This window comes from Canis lupus, chromosome 20, assembly GCF_003254725.2.
Source record: "Canis lupus dingo isolate Sandy chromosome 20, ASM325472v2, whole genome shotgun sequence".
NCBI classification, from domain to species: Eukaryota; Metazoa; Chordata; class Mammalia; order Carnivora; family Canidae; genus Canis; species Canis lupus.
The window spans coordinates 3,176,482-3,197,643 of NC_064262.1; the positions used below are offsets into that span (position 1 = coordinate 3,176,482).

Below are 21,162 nucleotides of genomic sequence, written 5' to 3' on the forward strand. Positions count from 1 at the left end.
AGTTTTTCTGACTCTATAGGGTTGAGGTCTTTCCCCTGTGCCAGACTGCTTCTTAGAATCTGATTGGAGTGGAAGAATTTTTGGCGATTATCTACGTCTTCATTTTGTAGTCAGAGAAACCTGAGGCCCAGGGTGCTAAAGAGGCATTGAATTGAAACTGAGCAGCAGTGGGTGGGGGACAGTCCTTCAAGGGGCAGTTTGGGGGCTCTACTGACTCAGCAGGAGCAAGTCACTTTTGCTTTCCTCAGAGGTGTCTTCATAAACATCAGGTTCATGAAAGTTTAACTTACACTCCTTTAACTTCACCCACTTTTGGTGTACTGTTGTGTGAATTTTGACGAAACGTATACAGCCCCATAATCACCTCCACAATCACAGTATAGAATACTTCCAGCAACACAGAAAGTTCCCTCGTGTCCCTTTGTGTCAGTGTGCTCCCTTCACCCCAACCCCTGGCAATCACTGATCTGTTTTCTGTCCCTATAGCTTCAGCAGTGTGATTTTAACTGGAACCTTTGATGAACCAGATTTTATTGTTATTGTTCCTGCAGAAAGTGTGCCCACATCAGGGATTTAATTTAAAACCTTTCCAGAGGCTGCCTGGGGTCCAGCAGGCATCCGGTGTCATATCCCAAACCTCCTCCCTGTACTTTTTTGTTAGACCTTGAAGCACCCAGACATAGATCACCTGGTGTTTTTCCAGCTCCTCTGAGCTCCAGGGTGTGGGGGTATCCCCTGAGGGGTGGGGGGTGGGAGCTGGGAAAGCCAAGAGGCCACAAGGTGGGAAGGGCCTTAACTAGCTTCTCACCTAGACAGAGCAAAACTACTTGTATCCAGTTTGGTATTGAGGTTCCACTTGTTTTCATTTGACTGCTAAAAAAATTAAGAAGTTGCAACTTTACAGATCTAATTAAACCTTTTTATTTCTATAGTCACTTCCCGTTGCAACCAGAATGACATCCAGACTGCTCACCTGAAGAGGTGGGCCCCTGTCTGCCTTGGCTGGTTTAGCTCCTTCCCTCTGCCCCTCACTGAGTGCTTTCTGGCCTCACTGGCCTTCTCTCTCCTTCAGACAGGCCTGCCTTGGGCTCTTTATCCCCTTGCTTGTCATACTGTGTCCCTACATCCCCCTGCTGCCTCATCATTTGGCTCCCACTGCAAATGCCTCCTTTTCAGAGAGACGCCTTCCCTGCCCTTCTGGACCTTCTGTTCCATTACAGGGTAAGGTCAGGGATAAGTTCATAGCACTTATCAGGACTTAAAATGACCTCATGTGACAGTCTCCTCCTGTACAAGGCCTGTCAGCTCCTTGAAAGTGCAGGGATCCATTCTCCTTTGTGGGCCTGCGAGTCCCCGCACCTACAACAGTGTTAGATGCGTGGTGTGGGGTACATGTCTGCGAGTTGATTCTTATTAATAGGGGGGAAGCTGAGGCCAAAATAAATGAAGTAACTAGCATGCAGAAGGCCACACACAAGTCAATGGTAAAACTGGGACTTGAACTCAGGGTCTGCCTGGGTCGTAAGCCCAGTGCTCATTTTTACACTTGACCACCCGTCTGAGTCTCTCTGAGTTCATAGTGATGACTCTTGAGAGTCTGCAAGTTAATGAATCTAGTAAAAAAATGTGGTTGCAGCCACCACGCTTGAGAAACAGTGTGGACTTGGGCATTTTATAGATTTTTCAGTAGTAAGAGTTGAAGCCTTCACGAGTTTCAGGATGTTTTTCCACTGCCAGAACATCTAGCCAGCCCTGAACAGCTCACATAGCCCGCTGTGCTGGTTAGTAGAGTTCTGTATGGGGTGCTGGGTTCCTGTGCCCTTCCCCATGTGGATTCACGCAGCTCTAGCTATGTGGGGTTGCATCTTTCAAACTGTGGAGTTTCCAAAAGAGAACACTGGCTTAGGAGTATGAAGGTCAGGGGCAGCAGGGTGGCTCAGTGGTTTTGCGCCTGCCTTCGGCTCAAGTCGTGATCCCAGGGTCCTGGGATCAAGTCCCCCATCAGACTCCCCGCAGGGAACCTGCTTCTCCCTCTGCCTGGGTCTCTTTAAAAAAAATTTTTTTTTTTTTTTTTAAAAGGAGCGTGAAGGTCTGAGTCTTACTTCCAACTCTACCACAACTGTGGCCAATTCCTTTTTTTCTTAAAGATTTTATTTATTTATTTATTCATGAAAGACAGAGAGGGAGAGGCAGACACGGGCAGAGGGAAAAGCAGGCTTCATGCAGGGAGCCCAATGTGGGACTCAATCCTAGGACTCCAGGATCATGACCTGAGCCAAAGGCAGACGCCCAGCTGCTGAGCCACCCAGGTGTCCCTCCTTTTTCTTTCTTAGAGCCCATGGCTTCCTCATCTGTGAGTTGGAACTAATGATCTTTGCCTGCTTCTTAGGATTGTTGGAAAACTCTAGACATGGTTAAAATAGTGTAAAAATTCCCTTTATATATTTTTGAATAGATAATCCATCTACATGGTCCAGAATTTCGAAATTTCAAGGGCACACAAAAAAAACAAACCCAAAAACCTCCCTTCCACCTTTGTCTCCCAACCCTACAGTGCCCTCTAAGAAGAGGCAGTCAGTGTTACTGGATTCTGGTCTATCCTGAAAGTGCTATTGCGAATAAGGCCAGGAATTACAAATATGAGGACTTAAATTATTACTGCTGTTGTTACCATTCTCCTCTGTAGATCAGACAGGTGATGTCTTAACTCCCCTCTCCCCTACCCTTTGCTTCCTCCCTGCCATCCTCATCCTCAGTGTCCCCCAGGAATCTTAGCTGGTTCTAAATCCTTAAAACACTCTGAGAGCTCTTCTACTCTGTCTTATCTGGGGCAGCACAAAGGCCTGTTATGTAAACTCGTTTTGCAGATCACTGGGGACACAGGCCTCAAGTCCACACACACAAGTTAGTCTTGTCGAATTGTATCCCCTTTATTCAGCTCTCTATCGGGTTCACTCTCCCCTTGTTGGGATGTTGCCGTATCTCTCCTTCACAGAGGTAAGGTTTATGCCCTTGGGCCTTGGCTCTCTAGCTGCCCTGGGCCCTGCAAGTCACCTTTGTTTTTGTAGCTGCTCCTGGCACTTCCAAAAGAGGGGGCAGGGGCAGGGAAATAAGAACCGTCTTCTTTTTCGAGTTTACATCCTCTGGGCGTCCAATCAGAGGTCTGATTTTGCTCTTTGGATCGGGTGCTTTTCTGATTTGGATCATATTGGTTTGACTTTTTCAGTTTTGATCAGAAAGAGCAAAAGGACTGTTAAATAAGAAAGAAGTTCTGGGTCATGCTGGTTGTCTGAAGAAATCTGTTCTTGAGGCCAATGATGGCCATCCCCGTTGCAAGATAAACCTTGCCTCCCGAGGTTTCTGACAGTCCTGGGATAGCACATTTCATGGAGAGACAGTGGAAGGAGGGCCAGTGTTAGACCCCCACCGCGGCACCACCTTTAAATCTTGGCTTTGCCTTCTAGTGTTCTGGGCATGTGACGTCACCACTTTTGATCTGCTTCACTTGCAAACCTCTTAGCTTTAGGGACCTGGCCCATTGCAGATCATCAGTAAACAGGGGGCCGTCATTGGTGCGGCAATCACCTGAGAGAGAGAAAGTGTGGCTTGAGGAGTCCAGAAGCTTGGCTTCTCGGCCTGGGTGCTCAGCTGACCTTGTGCAAGTCACTTCACTGACCTGTTACTCTATCAGTGAGCTACAGAAGGAATCCCTGTCTCACCTACCCACATAGGATTTGCTCATGGGGATGAGAAGGATCTCCATCTTACAGAGCAAAACATCAAGGCTTGTGGGTGGCAGATCTGAAAAGAACTTATCCTTCAGGCTCCTGGTCTGGTGCTTACCCTCACGGCTGTGCTATGCCCTCTTCCACTGGGAGAACACGCACAAGCACCACATATGCATGGAAAGGTTTGGGATGAGTTTAATATCTGGGCTGTCATAGATCACTTGCATTTTACTTTTTTGTGTGTTTTGATTAGCAGTACGATAACAGCATCTTAATGCCAGGTGCTTGTTAAACAAACAAATCCTGATTAATTCAGATGAATTGGGTGAATTGGTGCGTATGGCTAGTGTGTACAAAAGAAAAAACCCATCTTTAGAATGGCTTACAAAATGCTGTTCTCTTGAACATGTTGCAACAGAACTTGAGCAAGTGCTGTTAGAGAGAGGATCTCTCCAACCTGCTGTGATAAATTAATCAGCAAGGATCAATTCTCTCTTCTTTTTTTTTTAAAGATTTTATTCATTTATTCATGAGAGACACACAGAGAGAGGCAGAGACACAGGCAGAGGGAGAAGCTGGCTCCATGCAGGGAGCCCAATGTGGGGCTCCATCCCAGGACCTCAGGGTCATGCCCTGAGCCGAAGGCAGATGCTCAACCACTGAGCCACCCAGGCGTCCCAAGGACCATTTCTCATTAATAGCTCCCATATCTATATACCGTGACACACATGGACTCCTCTGATCTTACTTGTACTCCTTTGTCTTATAAGCTTCCCTTTCTTGTGCTGGGAAAAGAGGAACTTAGTCCTAGATGAGGTGTGTTAGCATTGTGGGTTCTTCGAGGTTTTTGCACCTGTTCATCAGTGTTTGAGGTGACACTGTCCCAAATCTGGAGCGTGATAAGGAGTAATGTGGCTGATTTGTAAACAGTAGTGACCTAGAACCTAATGTGTCCATGAGCGCTGCCTCTTTCAAAGTAGTCTCCTTGAGAAATTGTGTGCGCATTTCCCAAATGTTTGATCAGCTGTTGACGATCCTTAATCACATTCTTTGGGACCTACAGCTCTTCCTTCTGGCAGGTCTTTCTGGGGTGTATTTGAGAGCATTCCATAGAGGTAGCGGTTCTTCTGTTCTTTGGTCCAAATTGAGGTCTTACCTATAAAGCCACAATTCTGGTGCCAGGGGTGCTTGCCTGAGGGCCCTGACAGCAATTGCAGTGTGTGTTGGGCAGGGACAGGTCATTGGAATGTGTCACCTCTTGAGGCGACTGCTTTTAAGAGGATGCTGTTCATCTTGCTTGATATGAGAGGCCTAAAAGGTTGGCTTCCAGCTCATGGCTCATGGGTAGGTTAGGTTAGCTGATGCTGGTGGTGTGGGACCATTTCATCACTGAAGAATTCCATCACTCACTGAAAAAAATAAGTCTTACAATTTCAAGTCAGGTAATTCCCACTCCTGGCATTTTGATGCCTGAGAAGGGTAAAAATTAGGTATTTTTTTTAAAAGATTTATTTATTTATTTATTCATGAGAAACACACAGAGAGAGAGAGAGAGAGAGAGAGAGAGAGAGGCGCAGAGACACAGGCAGAGGGAGAAGCAGGCTCCATGCAAGGAGCCTGATGTGGGACTCGATCCTGGGTCTCCAGGATCACACCCTGGGCTGCAGGTGGCGCTAAACCACTGCGCCACCGGGGCTGCCCAAATATTAGGTATTTTTAAAATTAAAAATATTCTGAAATGCCTGGGTGGCTTATTCAGTTAAGCTTCCAACTCTTGATTTTGGCACAGGTCATGATCTTGGGGTCATGAGATTGAGCCCCAAGTTGTTGGGGTCCATACTCAGTGTGGAGTCTGCTTGAGATTCTCTCCTTCCCTCTCCTTCTGCCTCCTGCTCACATGCTCTGTTTCTCAAATAAATAAATAAAAATCTAAAAAAAATTTTTTAAAAATCTGTTTACATTTTCCAGTGAAAAACTTCAATTTTTTTCTTGATTTAACTTGTTTTTTATTCTTGGATTTTAGCTCTTTCATGGGTATATAAATAATGGGTGATTTCGTGATGAAAAGAATGGGTCATAGCTGTCAGAATAAACTTCAGTTTGCTAGCTACAAATTGTGAATATCTGCCATGTTTACATTATAGATAATTACATGGAGAAAGATCAGTTTTATAAAAACATGAAAATCCTTTGAAATATATAGAAAAAATCTGTTTTATTATTGAAATCACAAGGGTAGGGCAGCCTGGGTGGCTCAACGGTTTGGCGCTGCCTTCAGCCCAGGGCATAATCCTGGGGACCCGGGATCGAGTCCCACGTCGGGCTCCCTGCATGGAGCCTGCTTCTCCCTCTGCCTGTGTCTCTGCCTCTCTCTTCTCTCTCTGTCTGTCTCTGAATAAATAAATAAAATCTTAAAAAAAAAAAAAATCACAAGGTAAATACCTCAGTGTAAACTTCAATTCTCGAGTTTTCTTTTTTGGTTATTTCCCCCAAAATAAGCCCTTGGAAAGTATTGACTGAATCAACTAGCAAGTAGTGAGACAGAGGGAGGGAAAGCCTTCTAAGCAGGAAAGGGTATGAGTGAAGCTCTGCTTGAAGGCTGGAGTTCATGCACGAGCTGAAGGTCTCCTGGCCAGGGAGGAGAGATAAATGTTGGGTGAATACATGAGATCTTATGGGAACTCAGTGTTGTTTTGTTTGATTTTATGACTTTTATTTTTAATTTTATGACTTTTGAGAAATAGTATCACCATAGCACAAGTTGATGGGGAAATTTTTACAGGCTCATTTGCTGAAAAGCCTAATCTCTTAAAACTAACTGGCAAAGTTTGGTTAATTTGATGTGAAATGGTCATGGTTGGTATTTTCAAGTCTAGCATGAAAAACTCATCAAGTATTAAAATACTCTCCAAGCTATAGAATTCCAGCTGGATTCTTCTCTTTACTACTCAGGGGTTCCCCTGCCTCTGAGCAGCAGTATGGTTATGGATGAAGGCCATAGAGTCTTAAGATGCTTTGGGGCAGTTTGCTCTCCATGTGTATATGTGTATGAATACACAACAGATTATTGTTTTACCTCACATGAGGTGGCCTCACTTGACCCTCTTTTTTTTCTTTTAGATTTTATTGACTTATTAGAGAGAGAGAGAGAGAGAGAGCGCGCGCGCGCGAGTACCAGTGGGGGGAGGGGCAGAGGGAGAAGAGAATCCCAAGCAAACTCTGCGCTGAGCACAGAGCCTGACGTGGGGCTCGATCCCACGACCCCAAGATCATGACCTGAGCTGAAGTTAAGAGTCTGATGCTCAACTGACTGCCACCCAGATTCTCCCTTACTTGCCTATCTTGTCTAAAGTAACACTCTATCAAGTTCCTTGAAAAAAAAATCTTTATTGAGATATATAATTCATATGCCATAGAAACCCCCTATTTAAAGTGTTCAGTTCAGTGTGGTCATGTTGTTTACTCACAGAGTTGTATAGCCATCACCACAATCAGTTTTTATATATTTTCATTACCTCAAAAGAACCCCCCTACCCCTGAGCAGTCATTCTCATTCCTGCTTCCCCAGCACCCACTTGTCTACTTTCTGTCTCTATAGAGTTGCCTGTTCTGGACACTCCGTATAAATGGAATCCTGCAATATTGCAGGCTTTCCTGTGTCTGGCTTCTTTTTGTTTTTGAGGTCTGAGTTACTTTATAATCCTTATTCACCTTGCTTTTTCTTCCTAGCACTTACTGCCATCCTCTACACCTCACTGACCTGTTTATTCCCAGGCCTGGGAGGAAATGTGAGCTCTGCTGTGTGCCTGCATTTAGCACTGCACCTTCTCTGTTGTTGCAGGAACTGGATTCAGTGACTGGCTTTTTCCATGTCACAAAGTATGTCTTGGCTTCTGTTGGATCTCTCTCCTATGCCACCCTCTTAGTAATTTGGAAGTGTGTATATCCTATATATATTTATCTTGTTAAATGTTAAACATGTACTCAAATTTATATTTTTCTACCTGTGGTCTAGAATTAGTATCTATTTCTTTGACCCTAAGAGAACAAGAACCCTGGCACACCTTTTTTCCCCCTCATTGCCCCCTCCTCATTGCCTCCTCACCCCCAATTTCCACATTGAAATCATCCAGGGTTCTAGTGCCAGACCATTATTGATTTTTTTTTGACATTATGGCACCAGCAGTTATTTTGATAACTATTGGATTTTAATTCCAAGTTTTATTTATTGATTTTTGGCTTACTGTTTATAACTTTAGTTCATTTTCATTTTGCCTGAATTGTTCCTCAAGTGTTTCTTTCAGAAAGAATCTCTAAGTGACTCTTAAAATCAAGTGACCCTTGATTTCTGATGTTCTGAAATCTTACCATTGTATTGTATATCTAGGTTGTGGGATATTTTTTTCATTCACCCTGCTCTGAACTCAGTAGGTATAATCAGAGTGAAAATTCCTGTATTTCTAAAGGTCTTAAGGAATTTTTTTTTAAAGATTTATTTATTTTAGAGAGAGAGCAAGCAAGCATGGGTAGAGGGAAGCAGAGGGAGAGGGTGAGAGACACCCAAACTCCACCCTAAGCATGGAGCCCAACGTGGGGCTCGATCTCAGGACCCTGAGGTCATGGCCTGAGCCATAACCAAGAGTCGGATGCTTAACCAACTGCACCACCCAGGCACCTCTGAAGGTCTAAGGAGTTTTTTAAAGATGTCTTTGATTAGCTCTCGTTTTTCCCTCTGGAACTTGCATGGGACAGGAGCTGGAACTTAGGATCTGTTCTCCATATCTCTTATCTTCTCCATCTTAATAGTGTGGTGCTCTATTGTGTTGTGTTCTGGACAAACCCTGGGCTTCACCCTCCAGCACACTGATTTCCTTTTCAACTGTGTCCTTTTTTTTTTTTTTTTTTTTTTAAGATTTATTTATTTTAGAGAGAGAAAGAGCATGAGCAGGAAGGACAGAGGGAGAGGAGGAGAGAATCTCAAGCAGACTCCATGCTGAGCACAGAGCCCACACTGGGCTTGATCCCGAGATGGTGACCTGAGCTGAAATCAAGAGTTGGACACTTCAACTGACTTTCACCACCCAGGTGTCCCTCAGTTGTGTCTGTTCTGATCATTTATTCCAGCTCTTGTTGTCTTTATTTTGACAATTACAGATTTGGTTTCCAAGATCTACAGTTGGTTCTTTTTCATATTAGTAATATTGTCATCCTGCAGATAGTATTAATACTCTTTATTTTTCCTGACTTTTTATTATGAAAACTTTCAAGCATACAGAAGTGTTGAAAGAAGAGCACAGTAAACTGTGCTAGGTGGACAAATCTGTCCTCCACCTAGATTCAACAGTTCTTCCTGTTTTGCTCTATTTGCTTTATTCTTCTGTATATGTAATGCCCATTTTTTAAAGTTGCAGATAACATGATACATCACCCCATACCATAACGTAATCTTTTAAGAATAGGCATGATATATATATATATACTTTTTTTTTTAATTCCAGGGTAGTTAACATACAGTGTTCTACTAGTTTCACATGTACAGTATAACGATTCAACAGTTCTATATGTTGCTCAGTGCTCTTCATGACAAGTGTACTCTTAACCCCCTTTATCTATTTCACCCATCCCCCCTCCCATCTCAGGCAGCCACCAGTTTATTTTCTGTATTTAAAAGGCTGTTTTGTCTGTCTCTCTTCGTTTGTTTGCTCTTTTTTTTTTAAAAATTTTTATTTATTTATGATAGTCACACACACAGAGAAAGAGAGGCAGAGACATAGGCAGAGGGAGAAGCAGGCTCCATGCACTGGGAGCCCGACATGGGATTCGATCCCTGGTCTCCAGGATTGCGCCCTGGGCCAAAGGCAGACGCTAAACCGCTGTGCCACCCAGGGATCCCTTTTGTTTCTTTTTTTGTTTGTTTTGTTTCTTGAATTCCACATATGAGTGAAACCATATGGTATTTTTCTTTCTCCGGCTGACATATTTTCACTTAGCGTAATACCCTCTAGGTCTGTCCATGTTGTTGCAAATGCCAAGGTCTCATTCTTTTTTATGGCTGAATAGTATTCCATTGAATATCTATACCACATTGTCTTTATCCATTCATCTATGGTTGGGCAGTAGGGTCACTTCCATGTCTTAGCTATTATAAATAATGCTTCAGTAAACATAGGGGTACATACATCTTTTATAATTAGTGTTTTCATTTTCTTTGGGTAAGTACCAGCAGTGGAATGATTGGATCATGGAGTAGTTCTATGTTTAATTTTTTGAGGTGCCTCCATACTTTTTTTTTCCACAGTGGCAGCATCAGTTGGCATTCTCATCAATGGTGTGCATGAGGGTTTCTTTTTCTCCACATCCTCACCAATACTTATTTCTTGTCTTTTTTAGTTTAGTCATTCTGACAGGTGTCAGGTGGTAACATCTCATTGTGGTTTTGATTTTCATTTCCCTAAAAAGAATAAGGACAATACTTTTAGCACACCTAAGTCAATCAGTACAGTTGACCCTCAAACAACTGGGTACACTTCTATGCAGATTTTTTACAGTCCAGTTCTGCAAATGTATTCTCTCTTCCTTATGACTTTCTTTTTTTTTTAAAAGATGTTCTTTTTTTTTTAAGATTTATTTATTTATGATAGACATAGAGAGAGAGGCAGAGACACAGGAGGAGGGAGAAGCAGGCTCCATGCCGGGAGCCTGACGCGGGACTCGATCCTGGGACTCCAGGATCGCGCCCTGGGCCAAAGGCAGGCGCTAAACCACTGAGCCACCCAGGGATCCCCCCTTATGACTTTCTTAATAACATTTGTTTTCTCTAGCTTATTTTATTGTAAGAATATAATATATAATACATATAACATACAAAATATGTGTTAATCAACTGTTTATGTTATCTTTAAGTCTTCCCATCAACAGTAGGCTATCAGTAGTTAAGTTTTTGGGAAGTCAAAAGTACACAGATTTTTGACTGCCCAGAGCGTTGGTGCCCCTGACCCCTACATTGTTCAAGGGTCAACTGGTATTTCTGTAAAATAGCACCTACTGTGTAGCCCATTTTTTTCCCAACTTTTCTCCCAAATGTCTTTTATAGTGTTTTTCCTCTTTATTTTTTGTTTTTTGAAAAGATTTTATTTATTGATTCGAGAGAGAGTGAGCATGAGCAGGGGGAGGGGCAAAGGGAGAGGGAGAAGCAGACTTCATGCTGAGCAGGGAGCCCGACATGGGTCTTAATCCCAGGACCCTGAGATCATGACATGAGCTGAAGGCAGATGCTTAACTGACTGAGCCACCAGGTGTCCCAGTGTTTTTCCTCTTTGAGCCAGAGTCCAATACAAGTTTGGTCCAGAACAATACCTTGCCTTTTTTTTTTAATGACTTTTTGTTGTTGTTAATGATACTGATTTTTTATTTTTTTAAGATTCACTTCCTGGATTTGTCTCATGGTTCCCTTGTGGTGTCTTTGCACTTGTTCCTTTGTCTCCTGTATTTCCTATAAGCTGGAGGTTGAGTTAGAGGCCCAGTTTGACTTGGGTGGGACAATTTTGGTGATAATGAATCATAAGTAATGTGTATTGCCCATTGCACCACGACAGGTGGCACAGGATGCCAGGTTACCAGTTGGTACTGATGCCTTGGTTTGACCACTTGGTTAGGATAGTGTCTACCGGGATCCCTGGGTGGCACAGCGGTTTGGCGCCTGCCTTTGGCCCAGGGCACGATCCTGGAGACCCGGGATCGAATCCCACGTCGGGCTCCCGGTGCATGGAGCCTGCTTCTCCCTCTGCCTGTGTCTCTGCCTCTCTCTCTCTCTCTCTGTGTGACTATCATAAATAAATAAAAATTTATAAAAAAAAAAAAAAGGATAGTGTCTACCAGATTTCTCTATTCACATTTATCATCAAAAGATTCCTTTTTGCTCTGTTAAATTTGTTTCTTGAGATGTCACTTAGGAATCATGGCCTTGAACTGGCCTTTTCTGTCTGGAGCAGCAGGCAGGATGAAATGGGATTAAAAGGGGGAAATGAAAAATAAACAAACAAATAAATAGATAAATGAGGAAAATGTTTGAAACTTAGAAAATGTTCTGTCCAGCTTAATTACTGTTGTTGGTAGATGTTACCATCTGACACCCTGAGACATAAACTGTATATTGGGGAGATTCATTAAATGGTGACTAGTTCATGGTTTGTCCTTCCACTCTGTAACTACCTCTTCTTTCCTGGGCACTGTTCTAAGCTCTGAAGAGAAAAAAAAAAAAGAATAAAAGACAGTCCCTATTCTTCAGGAGCTCAAATCTGGAAACAGCTAGCTCTTGTGCAGTGCTTTTAGTGTTGTTGCTCAGGTTCTGAACCAGGAATTGGAACACATGGCCTGACAAGTATGTGTGTGTTTATTTTGGTGACAGCAAGACTGAATATTGAAAATGAGGACTGTTCCTGCAAAGCTGGGCCCTGTGGTTGCTATGGCTGTCACAGGGGTGTCTGTTGAATGCCACAGGGACACAGAGGAGGCAGCAATCTGCTTTCCCCGGGGGACAGAGGCAGTGAGTTTCAAGCTAGGTAGGCCCTGAAAGATAGGTGAGTTTCCCAGTAAGGAAAGATAGAAAGGGCTTTGCTACCAAAGCCATGTGTGTGCAGAGCCGTAGAGGTATGAAAGAGGATGTGTGGTTATTTGTCCAAGTCAAGTGTAGCTAGAGTGTTGGGGGAGATGAGACTATGGTAGGGGCTCAGCTCAGGACCAGACTTCTGATCATGGAAGATGTGTCACCTGTGTCCTGCGGGCTGTGGGAAGCTTTGACTGGGAGACCCACTGTTTGTCCCGAGGGTTGCTGCTTGCTGGAGGCACAATCAACCATGGCTTGGGGGGAGGGGGGCGGCAGCCAAGGGGTCAAGGCTGAGCGGGGCTCCCAGCTTGGCGCACTCTCTGTTAACCCTAGTAGCAGGCACGGGAGGGACAGTTTGAGGGAAGGCAGAGCTCATTTAGGGGACGTCTGGCATTTGATCCCTCTATCTAATCAGCTGGGTCCTTGCTGCAGAGGAATTTTGAAAAAAGAGAGTGGATGGCTTTTTGTTTTTTAAGATGTTATTTATTCATGAGAATCACAGAGAGAGAGGCAGAGACACAGGCAGAGGGAGAAGCAGGGTCTGGGGAGCCTGATTGGAACTTGATTCCAGGATCCCAGGATCATGACCTGAGCCAAAAGCAGACGCTCAACTGCTGAGCCCCCCAGGCACCCCAAGCAGATGAGTTTAAGGGAATTACTGTGGAGACAGTGAGGGACCATTTGCCCAGGAAGTCAGAGCCTGTGGCCATGGCTTTAGGACTGCTGCCATTGCTTGCTCTTGCCTTCTTGTAGCCACGGGGTGCTGGCAGTCCACGTGTTTGCCAGGGGCCCTCCTGGCCTAGTGGGCCTGCCTGACCACTGAATTGGGTGGGAGGACTCCTGGCAGTCGGCTCTTGTCTGGTCACTCTCTGTTTCCTGCAGTGCCTAAAGAGGCCTATGAGCATGGTTTGGTGGCAGCAGGGATGAGCGCTATGAGAGGGGCTTTGGTTGCTAGGTGGTCTCAGCTGCCCCTGTGAGGGCATCCCTGGGGAGCCGTGAGCCCTTTGGGAGCAAACAAGGCAAGACTCATTCAGAGGCTTTGGTCTCTTTCCCACGTCTTGTCTTTTCCCCACCAAGACTGTTCAGGAAGGGGTTTCACCGATTCCTGCAAGAGGTATGAATCATCACTGAGGCTTCTCAGAAGAAACAAAACAAAACAAAACAAAACAAAGCATTTAAGGTTTCTGGAGGAGCTGCTCACAGTAAAGGGCCTGGGGTTTAGAGTCAGACAAAGCTCCTCTGCCGAGGCTGCCCTGTGACCCCGTGGGCCCTATGTAGAGGATAAGAAGACTTAACCTTGGGGATCCCTGGATGGCTCAGCGGTTTGGCGCCTGCCTTCGGCCCAGGGCGTGGTCCTGGAGACCCGGGATTGAGTCCCACGTCGGGCTCCCTGCATGGGGCCTGCTTCTTCCTCTGCCTGTGTCTCTGCCTCTCTCTCTCTCTCTCTCTCTCTCTCTCTGTCTCTCCTGAATAAATAAATAAAATATTAAAAAAAAAAAAAAGACGACTTAACCTTCATGAGGAAGACACGGGCTGCCAGAACGCTGACACTGGTGGCGCCCGGAGGTTCTCCAAGCACGTGAGGATCCTGCCTGTGCCATCGCTGCGGAGTGGGACTGGTCACTGCTGTTCCTGGGGAGGAAATGCCTACTCTAGGAAGCTTCTGGTACCCTCCTGGACTCTTCCGCTGATGCACGAGATGGGAACCCGAGATTCCCGATCGCTCTTTCACTTCCAGCTGCGGATACCCAGGGAGGGCTGCGTGGTAACAAGGGACAAAGGAATCTGTGAGGCCGGGACCATGAGCCGCTGTGTTCAGGGGGCAGGAGGAACTTTGAACTCGGGAGCCCGTCCCCAGCCCCTCCTGCCCGCTGCAGAGGAGCCATTGTGTTCAGCACCGTGTTACTTGCCCCTACCTGTGTCACTCGCACAGCGTGTCCTCGCCCTGCTCCCCTTTGCTTGGTCTCTGCCTGCCTGCCCGCCTGTCTTCAGCTAACATACTGGACATCTGGCAGCTTCTCCCTATTGCTCCTAATGGTGCACCCATGAGTCGGCTGTGGCCTGTTGGCAAATACCCGGACGGGCAAAGCCCTGGGCTGTGCTCTTCCCTGGAGGATGAGGCCAGAGAAGCAACAGCAGCCAGCCAGAGGAGTGGCCTGCAGGCTCCACCTCCTGGTTCCACTCACCACATCCCAACACATGATGAAAAAATAGCTCAGGAACCCATCTTTGGGTCAGTCTGACCAGTTTTCAGAATTTTGTCCTGGGAACTAATTTTTCCAAGGTCCTTTTCTACTATGAAGAGGCAAGGAACTTTCCACTGTCTGTTTCGTCATGTGGGAGAAAGACTGTCCAAATAAAATCCTCCTTTATTTCCACTGCAGGGTTGGGGGGGTTGGGGACAGTGCCAGACATAGGTTTTGAGAACTGACCCACTAATGGCACTTTATTTTTTTAAAAATATTTATTTATTTGAGAGAGAAAGAGCAAGAGCATGAGCTAGGTGGGCAGAAGGAGAGGAATGGAATCTCAAACCTACTCCCTGCTGAGCGCAGAGCCCGACATGGGCTCAAATATATGACCCTGAGATCGTGACCTGACCCGAAATCGAGAGTTGGACACCCCACTAATGACGCTTTTAGCCTGCAGAGCTGACTTGATTTCCCACTAGGGCACATAGGAACTCCTTCCTTAGGGATAGCAGGTATAAATCCCTGGAAAGTAGCTTTAGCCTCACCATACCTCTTGTCCTCCTCTTGTTCCCTCTCTCTGGCCTGACTACCAGGACCTGGCCAGAGAGAGGCTTACAGACCAAGAATGCCCACATGGACAGTCCTAGGCCAGTTCCCTTGAAGAAACCTATTTTTTCATGCCCACAGAATGGTGTTCAGCTGGTGTGTTTTTAATTGCATTTACTTGAGGTGAGATAACCTTTGCTGTCATCTTGCTGCATTTTAGGTTCCTTGCCTGACCCCCAAAGGCACCTTAGTTTGGGACACTTGAATTGAATGATGAACTCTGCAGCATATGCTGTCACAGAGGCAAAGACACAGCCGCTAGGGAGCAGGAAGGAAAGAAGAGTGAATTCTGTTCTGGGCTGGAGCTTCGGCCTGTGTGTCAGGGAGAGCTCTACTGACCAGGTAACTTTTGCATGACAGTCTTGAAGGTTAGGTAGGAGTTCACCAAAAGGTCAAGATGATGCAATCTGTCCTCGAAAAAGAAGATAAAGACAAGAATATGCCATCCAATGAGCCTGTAGGCAGAGGACATATGGTGGGTGGAGAAGCAGGTGGATAGGGTGGTGGTTTCAACTTGGCACATGTGGTATCAGGCTGATGTTGGACTCAGGATAGTGCAACACTCACAGTCATACTAGGATGCAAAGACCCAGTGGTTCCCTTTCCAAAGCCAAGGCCTGGAGCCCAAGCTGTTAGGTAGAGACCCAGCAGGGCAGGGTGACAGGCTCTAAGGGCAGTAAGGGTATTCATCTGCCTAGCATGGCTTCATGCCAGGCGCTATGCTGGGTGCTGCCAGCCAGCCAGGCTCTGCCCTTGTGAAACTCATAAGACAGAGCAGTAAACATTTAAAAAGTGCATATGTGTGAGCGTTGCATCTGGAGCAAAGTAAATTGGGATGCGGGGACAGGATGGGCTGCTCTTTCAAGAAAGGAGGATCGTGAAAGACCTGTGAGCGCAGTTGATACTTGAAAGCAGGCTGGGGTGAAGGGAGGTGGCAGTCATGTGCCGGCCTGGGGGAAGAGCACGTCTGGAAGGGGGAATGTCAAGGACAGGGACCTCGGAGTTCTCAGGGACCAGCCAGGAGCAAATACAGCTAAGGTGAAGTTCTGTGAAGATTGCAGGTCCTTTAGGCCTCCCAGGATGGAGAGCTGAGGAGCCCAAGATCCTTCTTAGGGGTTCCACATCAGTGGCTGAGTGGAGGATGGACTGCAGTATGGGTGGAAGCCTGGGACAGGCTTGAAGCTGTGGGCTGTAGCCATGGTGTGAGGCTCGGTGACAACAGGTGTGCAATGGGGGGAGCGACAAAGGATTCCATGCCCATGATTCCTGCTCGCCTAGGCCCCTGCTGAGGACGGGTTACAGTGAAGTAGGCAGATAGACAGATGGGCTTGGGCCTGGCATCACGCCCCGTGCCTTGGCCCATCACAGCGCTGTTAGATCTTGCCTTTCTGCTCTTTGTGTGGGGCTGGTGGTCTCTGCCTGCAGGCTTTGCTGGGGACCCAGTGAGGTGGCCTAGACACCCACCCCAAGACCCCACAGCATCCATGCCATGGATTCTGCTCTGGCTTCTGAGAAATAGAGTCTGCGACAGTCCTCTCCAATGGATGGCTCAGGATAACTCTGGTGTGCTTGCCTGCTTCCTCACCTGCCTGTCTCTTGAGTAGCCAGAGTGGCTGATCATACTCATTAAACTTTTCACCCAGACCCCCTTGGGGGCACTGCCTAATGGCAGGCATGGGGCTCCAGCAGAGAAACTGGCTGCTAGGGAATAGGCTTTCGCCTGGCCTGGCTTCTCCCACCTCTTTTGGAACACACGAGACATTTGGGCCAAGAGATTGAGTTTCCTCTACTAAACCTTCTCTGAGATCCCACAGTGGGACCATACTCCACTGAACGACCCCAGTGATATTTGACAAATAGAGTGCCTGTCATTTTAGCCTGGGCTCCCTCTGGAAAACCAGAGCCCAAGACATGGGCTTGCATGCAGCTCATTTGTTTTGGTGACAGGAGAGAGTAAAACAGAGGAGGAAGGAATGCTACAAGGCTGCATCCTCTAGTTGATCACTGCCATGGGCAAGTAGGGCTTGATCGGGCGGGGCATCCCTCACTCCCCATTGGCCAAGGGTTGATCCATAGGGTGGTAAGACCCTCTCCTTTCTTGGACGTGAATGCACAAATGCTTGGTGGTTTCCAGCAGGCCTCCTGGGCTAAACCAGAGAGGCTCCAAGGTAGGCAGCGAGGCACCCCTGGTGCAGGGAGGCACTTCGGGCTGTTACACTGTAGGCTGGTTGCTGCTAAGATCTGTGAGGTGGGGTAAAAGAGATGTCTAGTACGTATTTCTCTGCTTCAGACAGTCTCCAGTGGCTTCCTTGCCATAAAAATAAAATCCGCTCTCGATGTTCACCGATAAGAACCTAAATGTTCTGGCTTCAGCTGCCCCTGACTGCATCTCCAACCATGTCCCTTCTTCCCTGCCATCTGGCCACACTGCCCTTTCTGTATCTCCAACACGGCAAGCTTTGTCCTTCTGGACACTGTGGCACTGTTCCCTGTGCCTGAACACTGACCCTGTGCCTGGCTTCTCTTCATCAGGCCTCAGCTCAAGTTTCACCTTCTGGGACCACCCTAGGAAACCCCTATCCCGGGGAGTCTCTCCCGTTATCTTTACTTTTTTCAGAGTGCTCATTATCCTTCTCTGCAAGGATCCTATTTGCATTCTTCCTGTCTGTCTTCTGCTGGGATGCAGGCTCTGTTTTTATTTCATTCCCCGCAATCTCCCCAGCTCCTAGAATCAGGGCTGGCACGTGGCAGAAACTCAGTACATAGTAGACAAAAAAACAAATGACCCGTGGACACAGCCCAATATATTTTTGAGGGGCCATTTTATATAGTCTACCTTGCATTAAAGCTCCTTTGCATGTATTAAAACCACTAGCCAAGAAATTGTCATAGCTCAGTAAATACTGTTAAATGGATGCATTTATCCAGCACCTTCTTTGTGTTAGTCACTGTGCACACTGAATCTATCATTTGGCCCTTACTGTACCTTTTTATTTTTATTTCTATTATTTATTTATTAATATTTTATTTATTTATTTATTCCTGAGAGACACATAGAGAGGCAGAGACACAGGCAGAGGGAGAAGCAGGCTCTCTACAGGGAGCTGGATGTGGGACTTGATCCCAGGACCCCGGGACCATGACCTGAGCTGAAGGCAGACGCTCAACCACTGAGCCACTCAGGGGTCCTCCTTACTGTACCTTTTTAAAGAAATTTAATTAAAAAAATGTTTTTATTATTACTTTTAAGATTTTATTTATTTATTTGACAGAGTACAGATAAGCAGAGCAGCAGGCAGAAGAAGAGGGAGAAGCAAACTCCCCTCTGAGCAGAGAGCCCAATGCAAGGCTCGATAACCAAGACCTTGGGATCATGACCTGAACCAAAGGCAGATGCTTAACCAACTGAACCACCCAGTTGGGTTTTTTTGTTTTTTGTTTTTTTAAAACAGTTGAGAAACTGAATTAAGTTGTAGCTCAGAGATACCATGCTAGAAAGTGATGGAACTGGTTTACCATTTCAGGCCTGTTGGACCCTGGAGTGCTGACACTACTCGTTTCCTCTCGCCTTGTAATGTGGGAGAGTAGGAAGAGAATATTACCAGTCATGGGAAGGACCTACTTTCCAGAAATACCTCTTCCATTGCTGTCCAAATTTCACCAATTGGTTGACCTAAATACCTTAATCTGGAGCTATTTTGTTGGTTTTTAATTTAGTTTTTATTTTTATCAGAGTTATACATGTGTATGCTTTAAAGACTCATTTGGTTCAATAAGACTTGTTACTTAAAGGTCTCCTGATACCCCCACCTCTAGCCACTGGGGGTGATCACTTCAGCTCTTTTTCAGTTGATGGGATTTTTCTATTTCTTTTGCTTATATTGCCACAAACCCCCCCCCCCCCGCCCCCCCCCACACACACACAGCCTTCCCCCAGGTATAGGCATAGTTTATTGACTTCTGACTCTGGAAGGTGATGGTTAACTAACTCAGTGCTCTCCCAGCCCCCATCACACACGTACACACTTTACATCCTCCCAATAGTGTTGTGTGGCAATACTGATGAGATCAGGATTACATTCCTTTCGCTCTGTTCCCAGAATGTATTCTGAACTTGCTCACTTCACCCTCCACAATTACTACATTCATCTAACCACTGTCTTTTACCTGGATTATGGCTATTGCCTCCTAACTGGTCTTCCTATTTTTGTCCTTGATCTCTTTTGTTGTTTTTTATTTTTAAGATTTTATTTATTCGTTTGACAGAAAGCACAAGCAGGAGGAGTGGGAGATGGAAGAGCAGGCTCCCCGGCTGTGCAGGGAGCCCACTGCAGGGCTCAGTCCCAGGATTCTGGGATCATGACCTGAACAAAGGCTGACACTTAACTGACTGAGCCACCCAGGTGCACCTGTCCTTGATCTCTTTTGATCTCTTCTCAGTACAGCAACCAGAGTGATCCTGTTAAAAAGTAAATGATTGGCTCAAAACTCCCATGGCTTCCTGCCTTCACTCAGAGTGAAGGCCAGAGTTCTTACCTATGATCTAGAAGGCACTGTGTGATCTTGATACTTCTCTGTCATCCCTTATTACTCTCTCCTTTTGTACTCTGCTCCAAACACACCGATCTTCCTTGCTTTGTCTCTGCCTCAGGGCCTATGTACTTGTTCTTCTCTCTTTCTGGAATACTTGTTTCCCAGACATCTGCACAGCTGGCTTCCTCCAGCTTCCTGAACAGATACCCATCTGCACAGTTAGCTAACTTTCTCCACATCTTTATTTTTTATTTACTGATTTTTAAAAAAAGAATGTCTTTTAACGTTTATTTATTTTTTAGTAATTTCTATACCCAGCATGAGTATAAGGGGCTCAGTTTCACTACCCTGAGATTGAGAGTTTCATACTCTTCTGACTGAGCCAGCCAGGCGCCCCTATTTATTTATTTATTTATTTATTTATTTATTTATTTATTTATTTATTTATTTATTTATTTAAAGATTTTATTTTTAAGTAATTTCTATACCCAACCTGGGGCTTGAACCTACGACCCTGAGATCAAGAGTTGCATGCTCCACAGACTGAGCCAGCCAGACACCCCTCTCCAGATCATTACCAATGGTTATCTCAGTGAGGCCCTCTGTGGCCATCTTATCTGAATCTTCATTCCTCACCAAGGTTCATAATTCCTTCTCCTGCTCATTTTTTCCCCATATTTTCACTATCTAGCATATTTGTTATTTTTATTACTTACTTTATAATAAGTATCTTTATATTATATATTTATGTATAGGTAAATTTATTTTATTTTATTTTTTAAAGATTTTTATTTATTTATTCATGAGAGACAGAGAGAGAGGCAGAGACACAGGCAGAGGGAGAAGCAGGCTCCATGCAGGGAGCCCGACATGGGACTCAATCCTGGGACTCCAGGATCACACCCTGGGCTGAAGGCAGACGCTTAACCGCTGAGCCACCCAGGCGTCCCAATATATTTTATAATAATTATAAATTCTTATTACTTAGGATCTTACTTAGCATTTGTTTCCTGCACCAGACTATAAGCTTGAGGATAGGAATTTGCATCTGTTTTGTTGGCCCTGGTATCTTCAGTACCTAGAACACATAGCAGGTGTTTAGTAAGTTCTTATTGAAATGATTGAATTAATACGTTATGATTAGTAAGTGCTACCCACTGCTAAGCCATGTGATATATTGCCATTATTTTTCATTTGCCATGTTCACTAGTTTTTCCTGGAAGTAGTGATCATCTTTGTTTTGCTCAGGTGTCTATGTATTTACCATTAATTCATCTCCCCAATTAGGGGAAATCCTAATTGATAAAGTTTTCTTCTCCATCTGTCCAACATATTGTATACCTTCCCTCTCAATATATGGCCTTCTGAGTTCTGTCTTTTTTTTTTTTTAAAAGATTTTATTTATTTGAGGGGAGGAAGAGGAGCAGAGGAAGGAGAAGCAGACTCCCTGCTGAACAGGGAGCCTGATGCAGGCCCAATCCCAGAACCCAGAGATCAT

The 21,162-nt window shown here is 45.4% G+C and overlaps 1 protein-coding gene across 6 annotated transcripts in view; it reads left to right on the plus strand.

Moving 5' to 3' along the window:
- The window catches only part of RAB43 (RAB43, member RAS oncogene family), a 36,194-nt gene that overhangs the window by 2,309 nt on the left and 12,723 nt on the right, over nucleotides 1-21,162 (plus strand). For 3 of the 6 annotated variants that reach the window (XM_025448459.3, XM_025448467.3, XM_025448453.3), the window contains exon 2: nucleotides 15,292-15,473. The exons of the other annotated variants lie outside the window; for them this stretch is intronic. In XM_025448459.3, coding sequence (XP_025304244.1) covers nucleotides 15,342-15,473 — 132 coding nt within the window. In that variant the 5' untranslated portion in view covers nucleotides 15,292-15,341. The remainder of the gene's footprint in view (nucleotides 1-15,291; nucleotides 15,474-21,162) is intronic. 6 annotated transcript variants of the gene reach the window in all.